Source organism: Diadema antillarum, unplaced genomic scaffold (assembly GCF_040938485.1).
Source record: "Diadema antillarum isolate AM-2024a unplaced genomic scaffold, OU_Dant_1.0 seq00000652_RagTag, whole genome shotgun sequence".
Taxonomy (NCBI): domain Eukaryota; kingdom Metazoa; phylum Echinodermata; class Echinoidea; order Diadematoida; family Diadematidae; genus Diadema; species Diadema antillarum.
The window spans coordinates 466,632-481,616 of record NW_027271565.1 but is presented as its reverse complement, the minus strand read 5'-3'; the positions used below and the strand labels follow the sequence as shown (position 1 = coordinate 481,616).

At 40.1% G+C, this 14,985-nt stretch overlaps 1 protein-coding gene across 1 annotated transcript in view; it reads right to left on the bottom strand.

Annotated features, from left to right (window-relative positions):
• Positions 1-2,216: 2,216 nt before the first annotated feature.
• Positions 2,217-14,985, bottom strand: part of LOC139736550 (uncharacterized) — an 87,408-nt gene continuing 74,639 nt past the window's right edge. Inside the window, exons 2-5 of the mRNA XM_071647300.1 lie at positions 10,227-10,292; positions 5,698-6,127; positions 2,365-3,246; positions 2,217-2,230 (exon numbers count right to left, since the gene is read on the bottom strand). Coding sequence (XP_071503401.1) covers positions 2,217-2,230; positions 2,365-3,246; positions 5,698-6,127; positions 10,227-10,292 — 1,392 coding nt within the window. The remainder of the gene's footprint in view (positions 2,231-2,364; positions 3,247-5,697; positions 6,128-10,226; positions 10,293-14,985) is intronic.

The window sequence follows — 14,985 nt, the reverse complement described above, 5'->3', positions numbered from 1 at the left end:
ACTGTACAATAGTGGAAATCATTTCAAGAACATTCGTGACGTGCTGCGCTATCAAAGATAGAAAAAAAAATAGTGCTGAAATACTTAGAATCACGAGTGTCCTTAACTAGGGATTATGCTTCAGTATTCCTTGATGCCACATTCGAATATAACAGGACAGATGATGAAGTATAGAAACGAATAATATAACTATATGAACTCATGATTTGAAAATGAACGTACTTAAACAATCAATCAATAAATAAAACAACTGATTCAGCGAACGATAGAAAATATGTTGACTACGAAGACATCTCGATAAGATGGTCAAGAGTAAAAGTGTTGAATGAAATTCGCGGAGTAGGCTGGCTGGTCGCCGGATTCATGGATTTCTTTTTTCGGGTTTTTTTTTTCTTCAATTATTATGGAAGTACTGTAATAACACTGTACAAATTTTAGGTTTTTTTTTTTATTACCGGTGAACTACAACTCATTCCTATGCAATTTCACCTTCTGCAGCACGATAGTTTTTAATTTGTTTGTTTGTTTGTTTGTTTGTTTGTTTGTAAATATGAAAGTACTGTAATAAGACTGTACACATTTGAATTTTTGTATCAGTGAACTAGACCTCATTCCTATGCAAGCTCAACTACTGCAGCACGCTATTTTCTAATTGACCCAATTACTTCTTACAAACTTTGATGTACAAAGCAATGCTTTTTGTTTTGTTTTTGTTTTTTTTCTGAAGAGAGTAATTAACCGAACAAGCATACCAACTACTCGAACTAATCAATACACGCGGCCTGTATTCTAACACTGGCCTTATAAGGTATTGTAAAGATAATAAATGTGGCGAAAATCTGTCCATGTAATGCCACACCGGCAGTTTTCCTACATGGAGAGTACCAATGTCATAATCATAGAGTTTCCATGGCCACCGCATCAACTAGCCTTCAGCGCAAACATCAAATTTATGATCAAAACGTTCTCCCATTTTTCTCGAACCGCATCAAATGACACCATACTTGCTGGATAAGACGTTGTAATTTGTTTGTTACAATTTTGTGATAATGATTCTATGATAATCCTATAAACTTTGTCCGGGGGGGGGGGGGGGGGTGGGTGGCAGGGTGTGGTCTTTCATCTTACTTACAGTACAGGATATTCGTATCTTCCTGACAATCTCCCAAAACTTTTCAGAAGTAGGCCTTCCTCACAATTTTCGTCATCGTTCGTGTTTTGGTTGTTGTAATTATTGTAGCATATAGGTATCAGATACTGCTACGATTTGACCCAAGAGAGTGTAATGAGAGACAAAGCCCCTATCTGTTACATGCATGGAACGACTGGGTACCGTAAGTCATGGGTTCAGATATAGGCTTCAGATGTATGTAGAAAGTACATTGTCTATTTATGCAATGTTGGCTAGACATCATTGGAAAGATTTTTACTAAGAAAACTACCAAAGTTTTGATCCCGGCATAGGCTTCTTTGGTTTGTCTCCGGACGGTTTGGGTGGCAGTGCGGGAGGGGCGTTGTTCTTTTGTCCAACTTTGGAAGGCACATTGGCACCAACTGGACCCTTGTTCCCGGATGCTGGTTTGTTTTGTTGTGTGTCAACAGTGGCGGGAACAAGCCCCTGGTTATAGTCAGCTTTATTATCGCTCTCGTCTACTGGTAGTAAATGTTTTTTGACCAGACCCTGCCAGCGCCCTCTGCCAGTTATGGCTAGAAATTTCTTCTCCATCTCTGACTTTCCTTTGTTCCCATCCCCAGCAGAAGAGCTTTTTGAAGGCAGCCCACCAACCTTAGTTTTGTTTGTTTTGGAGGAGATCGCTGCGGAATCCTTTTCTTGAGGAACTTTGTTTTCACGCGTTTCTTTGTCTTTTGCATCAGTCATACTTGTTTGATTTGGTTCTGATGAGCCTGGTGTCTCTTTAGTACAATTGTCACGGGTCTCCCCTTGTGATTCTAAGGGAATTTTACTTTGTATTGAATTACCATTTATTTGCTTGTTACGAAGGACTTTTGGCCCACTATCATTACTCTTGGAAATTGACGGATCTTTTTTAAAGGTGCATGCAAATTCACTTTTCCCGAAGCGTATGGATGGAATTTCAGTTTTCCCTTTACCTTTGCCGCGTAGTCCGGGAAATGTGGGTCTTGGACTAGAAAGTTGTGGAAAAGCAGCTTCGATAGTGGAATTGTTTTGGCCAGTTGTGTATGTTTCTGCGTCTCTAGACAAAGGTTTCTGTCCAAGGTCTGTAGGAACCCTGAGGGAAAACTCATGATCTTTTATTCCTCCATCTCCTCTTCCAGTCCCCTCCTTGATAAGAGAAGATGACATTGGTAGCTTTTCAACTCCTTTATCTACGAACGACTTACGATCTTTAGGTGAGGAAAGACTACTTGGGGAAGGCTGCGGGAAAGGTGGGTTGGAGAGGTCTTCAGCGTATGGAGTGTCTGCCCTAACTAGTTCTTTAGTCTCCCTGTGAGGCACTGTGAGACTATCGGTCATATGCCCTGGGAACGACTCATTCACTACGTGGGGCATGGTCTCTAGACTCCTACTCTTAACACCAGTCTCTTGGAGAGGTTTTCTCTCCGAGACGTGTGGGGACGTCGGGGTGATGGGAGCTATCTCCTTAGCGTAATACGCACCTAGTTCTTCCTCTAGCTGGGCGATTTTCTGCTGCAGGGCTTCTAGTCTGACACGGTCGGTCTCGGCCGATGACATCGACTCGCTGGCGGCGCTCTGCATCTGCTTCTCCAGTTCGTCCTGCAGCTGTTCGTTCTGGATCTCTAAGGTGACGATTTGTCGTCGCATGGCGTCGGCCTCGGTGTTGAGCAGCGAGACCTGCGCCCGCAGCTTCGTCTCGATGGACTTCCCGCGGTGCTTCCCGCCTCCACCGCCTCCGCCCTCTGCTATCTGCCCCAGCTTCCGTAACGACTCTGCCTCCATCTGCAGCGTTCGACCCTCGTACTCGCTGTCAACGAGCCGCTTCTTGAGCGCCGTGATCGTCCGTTCTGCTTGGTGTAGTTTCGCCCGAAGCTCGGGCTCGCCTCGTATATGCTCGTCGGGGTTGATGCGATACTCGGCATCGACGTCGTCAAACATTTCGACTCTCGTCCGGAGACCTTCGTTCTCCTGCATGAGATCGTCGATGTGACTCTGAAGAGCTTTAATCTTGGCGTCGCCTCCCTCGGACGAGCTGGACTTGGGTCCTGCCTCCTCGCCTACCGGGGCTTGGCGTGGTGGAAGCACTGCTACAAAAACAAGAAATGGACAATAACTTTTGTTGTGAGAAGGGATAAATCTTTACATCTCTTTGGTGTCATGAAATATATAGCAGGAAAACGCGCTTGAACAGAAACATATGAACAAGACATCAGGTATTATCAGGTGTGTGATACTTTAAGGTCACGATGTAGATGAGAGGTAGCACAAGCAACGATACGAAATTAAATTAAGGCTCCAGGTGAGGCAATGTGCTCCACCCTGATAAGAACACTTTCTGAACATCGACGGCTATTATGGTATGTGTTTAATGCAAGAAAACGCGACATTCTCAGGAAAATAAATGTTACAAAGGGAAACGTTCATGCAGATAACCCAATTTGTGACCGTGCACCTCAAAACGAACATAAAGTCGCACACACTGATTTTGCGTGAGGACTGAAAATAAGTGAAATGGGTCAACCTAGCCGAACTTGACTTTTTCATATTTTCTGAAAGAACGGGTCTTCTTTTACATCATGCTAAAATTTGGTATCATAAAACGGGCAGGAAAGTGTGTTTTTTAGCAGTTTATCTCTAACAGTTTTGGTAGAATAGTGTGATTAGGTGTGTCTTTAGAATCCCTTTTTCATTTCTGAAAAACCTTGTCCACACCCTTCACTTTCAACTCTAATAACTTTTGAAAGGATAGTGCTACTGCTTTACAAGTTGGCATTAATTATGGGCAGAGTGTGTTAATGAGGCATGCTCAATTTCAGTTTAATCTGATAATCCCTTCATTGTTGTTACTCTGGTGGTTTACTTCCTGTTTTTTGTCCCATTCATCGCACAGCCAGCACGGTTTGGTAAAGATTAAGCGCTTGAATAGACACTGTACTTCAGAGCCTCTTTTCTCAGTTCACACGTTTCCTGAGTTTGTGCTTTCTTTCCAATATTTAGATAGGTTAGGAGAGTCCATTTGATTTCAGTTATACATCATTAAGTTTAAAGTCTGATCTTTTAGAATATAGTCTTAACTAAAAATTCATGTCTGGCGACTTTTTGTTTGTTTTGAGGTGCAGGGTCACATTTATTCTTCAATAGACCACTGAACATATAAAAAAACAATCCGACAATATTCCAGGGCAGCTTCTGCTCAATTTCGATGTAAAGTAGGATCTTGTCCTGGTCATGGTACGATGTACCTAGCTATAAATGCTGGTCGCGAAGTCTCTTATTCTTCTAAGTTTACAGATCAAACACTCTTTTTTCCGACAGGTCAAACGGTAGTGGGTACTGCTTACGAGACAGTTAGCTCTATCGAGAGATCCAAGGTGACTATACTGCGTTTTGTTATCAGATACACTGATAATTAAGGTCCCCTATCAAACATTCAGAAAAGCTGGCTCCTAAACTTTTCATCATCGTTCCTGAAATTTCACTATAAAATTTACTCTCAAATTAGGTGTTGGTTTCATTTAGGAGTAAAACGATGAAAACAAACGAGAGAAAGTGGTGTTACTGAGAAATAATTAAAAATTATAGGAGAACGATGTACTGCATCACTTATCCAAAGCAAGCAGTGATTCAATGGTTCATTTCTCAAAGGCCTCCAAATTTTTGTCACTTCATTCGAAGATACTAAAGGATTTTAATATAAGACTCTTATACGCATACTTTGCTTCAGCAGAATAATCTATGGATGTTTGTAGAGGAAGTAAAAGAAACCGTAGCTCATATTTCCCAACTGAATTTAAAGTTGTTGTATTAAGAAGCAGAAAAAGAGTAGAGACAAGAAAAGGAGGTGCAGATAGGAAGGCAAAATGGAAGTGGATCTGCAATGAAGAATAGGCAGATAAAACAGGATTGAAAGAAAGAGGGTATGGAAAAAAAAAGGACCAATGTATGTGGGATGAAAAATGGGCTTTGTTTGTCTGCTTTTGACCCATATTCCGCTGCACTAGCTTGTCCTACATGAGGGTCAGTTGTATATATTTGGGACGGACCACTTCTACACACGGGGTTATACACCCCACCTTGCTTTTTGCGGTGGATGAATGAAGTGGGATCTTTTATACGTGCGTTGGGAGGAGCGGGTTGGGAGGAATGCTGGAAAACGGAGGAGGAGCTTAATGGAGAGTGTAAAACACAGAAATAGAAAGACGTGAAAGGCTCATACCCCTTCACAAAGCACGTTGCGGTGTCGTTGTTTAACCCACATAAGCCGCCATCTTGCTCAGTCCTCGATCTTTGTAAATACGTTCATTCTTTGCTTTCTTTTCTTTTCACGATTGGTAGATTTAAATGCCGTGAAATTGGCATAGTACTTAGCAAAACTGAATCAAAGAAAGAATTTCAGCGTTGACATTTATGGAATTCGCGAAAGCAATCAGAGGACTAACGAAGATGGCGGATTTTCCGAGAACGCTAACTATGCTTTAGAACCTGTATGAGCCTTCTAGCATCTTTCTTATTCGGTGATTGTGGAGTGAAAGCAATACCAGCATCATCGTCATCGGGAAGACGCTCGGAGAGTCGTGCAAGGGCGCCCTCTAGCTCCTCATTCTTCGCATCCAGCTCGACGAGTTTCCGCCTCATCACAGTCGCCTCCTGTTCGGCCAGCATGAGTTGTAAGCGAAGCTCCGCCTCCTTCTCCGAGGCCACGCCCTTACCATTGTTGTCCGGTCGCTTGGGTTCCTCTAAGGTGCCAAAGCGCATCTTGAACCGCTCCAGCTCGAACTCGAGAGCCTCCTTCTCCTGCTCGACCTCGTTGAGATTCTTCCGGATGACGTCACTCTCTTCTTCCACGAGCTGGAGCTGGTTCTGGAGGTCGCGCTCGCGCTCCGTCGATTCCTGGAGATCGTTGAGCAGGGCGGAGATGTCGTACTCGAACGGGGCGTCGGCCGATGCTGCCGATCGGAGCATGCGCGCCTGCGAGAATAACAAGAACTCAGTGATATAAAATTCTGCACATTTAGGTGACAATGCCTCACGGAATGTTTCACGATTCCACTTATGGTGAGGAGGTACATCATATCTACAGACTTATAACAAAAATAAAAGTACGTACTTCAAAGTCTGCACCGTTCTTACCAAAAGCAAGCTGAAAACAAGAACTGCTCAAACGAGACAAGGAATTTACATCTTTCCCAAAAGCACGATCTGACATTATCAAAGATTCTGATAGACTCGTGAAATTGTGATTGCATAGCCTTGGCGAAAGGTAAAGAGCGCCCCCAACTGACAACTTCTAACACTGCCAAGCATACCATACATTTGTCTGCAGCTGAACTCTACTTGCTTTAACCACACTCGGAGCGCCGATAACGGTGTGGCTCCTGAATTATGGATTTCAATGTTCACCTGTTGAGGTCCGGGCAGACATTACATTTATGTGACCTTGTAAGAATGATGCTGGATCATTATCCCTAATCCCTATCATATAACAGGCATCAAATTACATGCTGATACAATATTCAAAACCTTAATCTTTGATACAAGATGCAAAACAACAAAAAACGACAGTGATGGTGCTGAGCTACGGCCCATGTTCAATTAGTGATGCGATGCAGACAAAAATGTGACAAGTTGATGTTCTGAGATGACCACTAATCACTTGACTGTTCATCAATATTTCTGTATGAAGTAACTGGCTGTTGGATTTCGGCGTAACAGGCATCTGTTATAGGGTTAGAAATGTATCGTTAACGTTTCTTGCAATGCAAAACTGCATAACAAATGAGCGGAACTGACTTCCAAATGGACAAAAAGCGAGGATGGCGATTAGGTGAAGGCATGGGAGAAACATGAACATTCACATGACACAGTGGCAAGAATCAATGAATCAATGACACGAGATGACAGTCATGGCTTTTCAGTGCACATCAAAAATACCAAAATACATCATCATCTTCATCATAATCCCAATGTGTTTGCGCGCCTTACAGTAAAAACAGCAAGCAAACAAAGGACTGAGCGCCATAAAAGTACCGTATTTTTTTCTGGACATTGAAAAACAAAACCGCACATGACTACACCGCTGCGCTGGTTTCCTCGTCTGTAGCTCACAATAAATGATAAAACTTTCTTTTTAACTATCTTTCTTTAAAGCATGATGACATGGGGCAATGCCAGTGAGATTTTCAGATCAGCTCTTTCCCAAAGAGAGCAAAATATATATATTTTTCCTTTTCCTCACTTCCAGACGTGTAGTAATGGTAGCCTCAATGATGAAATCCACTTGCTATTGTTGACATCTGACAAATCGTTGAGGGCGTTTTGCATCAATCGCATTAGTTTCTCACTCTTTGAACTGCGGTTTTACAAAGAATATTGAATGAATACACCAATGTCATATTTCCCCACTCGAATTCAATGACCATTCAGATGAGCATTTCTTTTTGTCAATTCACAGATTTTTATTTCCACGTTGTGTGAATAATTAATAGAACAACAAATAGCGCAGGGTGGATTTGGTTTTAAACCTTTACTAAGGGCAAGAAAGGCACACTTTATAATGATGAAAATAACTCTACACAACGCGATTAGAAGTTAGAGCCATTAATTCTATGAACGACAAATTCTGGGCTGTTTTCTTGTACTCGTTTAGCAGTCATTCCTGACATAGTTAATTGCCTTCATCCAATTGGCTGAATACTGCCGAATGGATTTGAAAAGAACGGGGGAAACGTTGAAATCATTCGGCGTATAAAAAGGACAAAAAAATTACCACATAAATCGAATCAAGATGATGATAGGGTATTCTCGAGGTATTATTGGACAGTGTGGAACACCCGAAGTTTGCTTTAGTTTGGATTTTTTTTTCTTCTGACGTAACGCTTAGTTGGATTATGCTCGGATGTACAATAATGGCTACCGCTGCGCAAAAGTTAATGGCAATAAGAATGATTGTAACCTTGTAACCAATGCATATACTGTAAATTTGATGGTTCAGTGGAATGATTTTACTGTCAGTGATGTTAGCAAGATAACAATAAGTCAAAGGCGGTACTCCGCATTCAAACAGGCATAGCGATTGCATGATATATGCTCAGCATCATCCACAGACAATTAAAACTGTTTGACTATTTGAATAGATAAATTAACGCCATGGAAAGAGATGTCGAGTATAAATTTTCAACTGGTGTTGAAATAGATATTGCTGCGTTTAGTAAATTCATTAACTGCCCCTGCTTGACCTTGTATTCATGACTATTCAAAACACTCTTTTTCTTTTCTTTCCAACATTGGTCTGCATGCATTCTTCCCCATGTAAGCGACCGCATTTTCGGCTACATCACAGAGAGTTTCGATATAAAGTTCAGATGCAGCTTCGTAAAGACCATTATCATATCGACGTCCACATAACGTTCGATGATATACTGCCAAGCATTGCCAAGAGCCACAAACAAACCTTCATGTGCTGCATAAATCCACTACCCCTCCCCCACCCCACCCCCATCCCCATCCCCATCCCGGCTCCCGTCGTGGGGGAGACAGTGACTGAGCATTAGAGCATGACCAGCAAGCAAAGGGATGCATTAACAAGTGACAGTAGACAATCGATTTCATGCATTATACAAAGGGAATTACCTTTCACTGTCAGAAACTATTTCTTTTTCCTTTATCAATATAGGGTTATTGCATCTCACACGACCAAAGACCAATTCTTATGTCAATGCATTTAAGATTAATTGGGATTCATCATTTATTGAAGCCGTTTTCCATTAAGTGAATGTTGATTAAAAGATACATTTGTTTAAAATCTTCCTTACGTTCTTTTTCATATGTTCCGGATGTCTTTTATTGTACACTCACGTTTAAAATCCTTTCTCAAGCAGTATTAGTCGCCAGACGGACCTTGACAACCTTTTGTCATATCATCATACCATTATCCGACAAACAAGTTCTTCGTGAATTGTTTCGCGCTGTTTATGAAGCAGACTGCAATTTCCCACACTTTATAAAGTCACTGCATAAGAATAATTAGAGATAATAATATGATGTTTATGGTTGTTATTTACTTATAATCATCCTCGTCATCTTAAACATTTTCTTCATAATCATTAGTACTATCGTTAATAGCATTGACATTGTTATTGTTTTTTATGTCAATCATTTGCATTCTACTCTCATTATATTCATCTTCTGTTCATCATTGTTCGCATCGTCTACTTCTTATTTCATTTCGAACTGTCTAAAATGCTTCTTTCATTACCTCTGTCAGGAGAAAGATATTCATAGCATTTCATGCTATTTTTGTTTTCTTACGTTTTAAGATCTTTCCAGAATAACGCCTTCAATTTAGTCCTTTCTTAAATTTTCTTGTTCTAAAGAATCTTTGCCAAAAATGCCAAAAGACCCTTATGAGACACGACTATCAGTGCACTATCTGTACTTGACGATATAAGCAAATCACACAGCGAAACATGATTGATGTATACGGTGAATGTAAATTGCACAATTTCAAGCGTCTAGCGTTGTTCTTGGTCATACTGTTGAATGGAATCGATTTGAAAATCCCATTTGAAAATCCACTGACTTTGCAAACTTGAAATCCCAAATCACATCGGTCCCAAATCACACTTTGATAATTCACGATTTAATGAATAAAACTAAAAGATTAAGCTACAGATGAACTATCTGTATCTATGTTATCACGAAGTTATGCAATAGATACACCCAACGTTAGTGTGGCGTTAGGAAGTCGTCCATTCCTTGAGAGTATGACGTAACAATTCGTATTATTAAAGGTTAGCTGGACATGCCAAATGTTAGTTGCCGAACAGAGCACATAAACTCGTGTAAATGACGTCACCCAATGATGGGGAGAGTGGTACACTGCTTCACTCCTTAAGACAACCATTGTGACAGGTCGTGTGATGGGTTACTGCTAACATGATTTTGTCCATACAAGCTAATGGGCAACATGGGATGAAAAGGGGTCACAGTCTCTAAAAAATAACTACATGGTATTAAACGCGCATGCTCAGACTATTTTCTCCATGATTGCCGGCATGCATTGACCAACCTTCTCTTTTATTTCCTGACTTTTCTCGTCGGATTCTTGCGCTAATTTGCGCTGCAGGAAATCCACCTTGAGGGGAAAAAATAATGAAACAAAATAGAAAAGAATACATAATACAGCCCAACAAACAACAACAACCAAGAAAGACAAAGAATGACGTAAACGAAAATACTCCAACACGTCATGCATTGCTACAGGAAGGGGTGAAAAGGTGACCGAGAGGAGAGGTTAACGAACTATTCCTCATTTGAATGACAAGTTGAAGAGGAGTAATTACTGGAGACGAAGTAATAAATCTGTCACAGAATTCAAACAAATCACCACCGTCAATGTAACACCATAGAGTGTAATTTGCGAGTGAAATATTGCGGAGTTTTCAAGTTTTCAGCAGTTGAATGAGGTATATTTGATTTTAACCAACCTCTGCCACATATGTACATTGTCGAAAAATTTTGAACTTTACAGCTTTATCACCAAACAAACCCGGCTTACAAGACCTACACCTTATAATGACATAAAGACACACAAAGCATAACGATTATATTGAGAAAAAAAATGACAGAACATTGATCAATTTCTTCAAGAAAAAAAATAGATGAAATGAAGCAAACGGCAACGAATGGGGCTGATTTGGCGGTGATGCTTCTGCTCCGCAAGTGCTAATCACGTTTAGGTTCACAGCTGGGACATAACGATTTCGGAACATTTTAACGAAAGCACGTGAGAACCAAGACGTTAAGAGCTAAACAAAACATCTACTGATAAAAGGACGAAATAAGGCCAAAAAAAAAAAGAACGTGTGCATTGCTTCTGACAATATTTGATAATTTATGTCCACTGTTTAACATACAGACAGACATGACTGATAATAACACAACTGCCGCAAATTTGCGTTCATTCTTGGAAAGTTAATTTTACCATGTTTACAAAAATCTGAACAAGAAAATCTGTACAAGAAAAAGAGGCATAATGCGTAAGTTCATTGCACACGATTTTGTGTGATGGTGGAATCGAATTATAATTAGCTGTATAATTCAGGTAACCCTATATGCGTGCCCTGAATGCCGATTGACAGAGAACACTCCATAGCGTTGTACACACTGCTCGCAATCCCTAGTACATAGAGTGTTAAGCAGCTAGTGCAGCGGAAAGCGTGAAAATCCCGGCGAACTTCAGCGAAGCCTACATCCATTACTCCTGGAAATCATTGTGTGTTATGATTTCCATAATGACTAACGTACACATTTAACAGACATCACTTTGAACAACGAAAAATACCGAAAAAATATCGAAATATACAAGAGTAATACGAACCATTTGGCCCAAGCCAAATAATGACTCAGCTAGCGTTTATGGTTTTTTTTTTCTTCTGTGCAATACTTAAAAATCAATGACATAAAGCAACTGAAAAGAAACGAATCACTTTTCTAAAACAACGCCGACATGTACTGATAAACGGTAACACTAGCACTTTAACAATAATAATCATATTGCATTATTGTTAATCTTCTCAAAACTAAACAACATCAAACAAAACATATGGCTTGCTGTTGCTACTGTCTGAAATATCGACAATATGTAAAACAGTCAGACACTATTTTGCGACGGTTCCTATTTTGTAACGTTATGAGACACTTGTACCCACAGCCAGATTCTCTTTGTATCGCCATCATGTCTTTTAATGATTCATGGATCAAATCAAATGAAATTGAGCAGTTCGTGCCTAGGAGCCTCCTATGAGTCACACATTGGTTAGTTCTTGCATTACACATTTAATAGAAATACGGAATTACGTAACTAGTAACATCGACGAGTGCATGTGGTATTTGAACAAAAATGAGAGTTTTGGTGCGGTCACATGTTTGAGCTGATGCTCACTGTCACATAATAATGAACTGGTGCTCACTGTCACATGACTGTTGACAAGCGGAGAGAAGATAAAATGAGCGATGGGCAAAAGCACAAAGAAAAAAAACGCAATAAAAAAAAAATAAAAACCAAGCATGACGTCATGTAGTATTATTACATAATGTGCACTTCACTGGACACTAGTGAGCAACGTGAAACATTTCCAGACACAACTTTCACAAAAAGCGGCCACAAAGTCAGATGTCACTGTTCTTACACTCTATTTGCAAAAATAATCATGTAAGTATGATTGAAAAAGTAAAATATCTTCTTCTTAGGAAAACACACAAGGGCATTGAGAAAAAAATAAGTGAATAAGCTAAAAAATGGCATACGAATGATGGGGACAATTTGAAAAAAAAAGTATGAAAGAACAACTGCTTCAGCATTTCTAACTTTTGCAAAACTTTTGCAGGAACAAAAATAACCAATACACTGTTCTTAATCCATGTCTTTGGACAGTGGACCAAGTTGTTTATGTAGTTCAGTCACCTCTATCCTGGGCAGCCACGTAGCCTAACATCTAAAGAGCATTTTTTTTTTCACTTCGCACTGCGATGTGTTTTTTTTTTTCATGATGAAACTGCACTGTTTAATGCAAACACATATCTACGACAATAAAACAGTACTTGAACAAGAGTTGAACTCACTTCGCTCCTATGCAGCTACGAAATAGAAGGTTAAAAACGAAAAAGAAAATACAATCAATTAATAGTGATGATCGCATTCAAAGCGTACATATATCATTACTGCATTTAGAGTATCGTACACACAATATATCAATGATCATGATATTGTTCTTTTAAAATCAACACCAAGAAGAAAAGGTCAACAAAAATGACTTCAAACTGCAAATACCCCTCTATTACACAGAGAAAACATCAAAACAAGTCCTTAAAGAGAGGAATAATCACGCAGAAAAGCGATGCACGAGACCAAAAAATAAATAAATAGATAAATAAAAAGGTACAAAAAGTCCACAAGTAGTCATGTATAAAGTGACACAGTACCCATATCATGAGTTCTATACTCGTGTGTTGGAGTGCTCTACAACCAATCGTAAAATCGTGGGGGTCCATAACTCAGAAGAGTGTGCTTCCTCAATTGCACGTATGTCACGAATGCTTCTGATATATAATAGTAAAAGGTAACAGCCGGGCAGACGTGATTAAATGAGTATTGCGTGGCAGGTGCATCATGGGGTAAGAGTGGTAGGCGATTTGATCCCAGGTGAAACTGTAAGAGGTCTTAGAGAGAAAGACTATAATGAGCCGAGAGGTATGCCAAGTGTATAATGAAACAGCGCCAGCTGCACGTCAACTTCAGCGAGTACTCAAAGAAGACTGGGTAAGAACACATGTAACATTTTTGCTCTCGCTTTCAAAGTATATCTTACTACAGTATCAAATTCATCAGAAATAAGTGTGGACACCACTGTACGCATCCAAAAAAAGGCAGCTTGCGTCTACATAAGTCTCGAAGCAATTAAGCAAAGTGTTGACCATTACTTGTACACGTAAGATGTGCTGCTTGATTCGCCCTCACATATTTCTTTTTCCTGCCTCAGAGTGTTCATACGCAAGGAGCAAGGAGTTTCAAAGATATAAATTCGATAAACTATGCATTATCCGCACTGGATATCGTTCATTCTTGCAGCTAAAACACCTATGCCAAATAAGGCGAGTAATTAGATTATCGAAGTCAGTTTAGATCTCAATTACCCCCCCCCCCCCCCAAAAAAAAAAAGGGGGAAGGAGACGGGTGGAGACGTGGAGTGACATATTTACCAAAAATTACGTCTCGTTACGATGGTTTATTTCAGATTTAATAAAACTCTATGGCTACCATCATCGTAGTTGTCACCCAATTCGTAATCCGACATAATCTACGAGGGAAGACACATTTTGTGACGTTTCTAGAGTACTGTAGTGGTGGTCGTATACATTTCGGCATGATGTACGCTAGGATCGTCTAACACACGCTAAATGTAATGTGCACTTTGCGACGCGTCGTTTGTTACGAAATTGATACGCGCCAAGGAGGGTCTGTAGACGTAATCCTTAATGAAAGAGCACTTAGTGGGTTAAAGGGATCACACCTCCTCTAGAGTCCGTCGGTTCTCTATACTTCTGTACCGGAACAGTCCCGTGGAGATTTGACGAAGTGGCAACTATGATAACTCCTGGGATAATGGAAGGACAAATCATCACCGCGCATTGGACAAAGACATTCGTGCCGCCCCAGGCAAAGGAATAGATTATGACCAATATTACCAGTCACTCGTGGTCGCACTTAAGCTTAAAGGGATGGTACAGTATTGGTGGAGATGAGAATTGGGCTTTTAACTTTTTGCGAAATACCATGAAAACACTTATGAAATAGTCCAGAGCATACCATTTTAAGAGGAATTCAAAGTTTATTTGATGAAACTCGGGTTTGGAATGACTGAAACATCCAAAAACAAAGTAAAACATAAAGCGATCGTAATAAAAGGTGAGTCCCACACTTTATTAGAATCGCTCTGTTTTGGATATCTCTGCCATTTCAAAACCAATTTTCATCAAATAAACGTTGAATCCTCATGGAATTACATGCTCTTTCATATTTAATAAGAGGTTTCTCATTATCGCACCAAAAAAATGTTATAAACCTGAAATTAGGTCTCAACCAAAACTATACGATCCCTTTATAGCTGGAAATGGGTTTAGAATTTCAATCATTTTGTCTGCTTGTGCATATTGTACCAGAGAGTACATGCGACAGCGAGGCTAGCTCATTTACGACGATGTTGTTTTGGCTTTAAAAAAAATAATAAAGATAAAGTGAATTATATAATTATGGCATAAATGTTCCC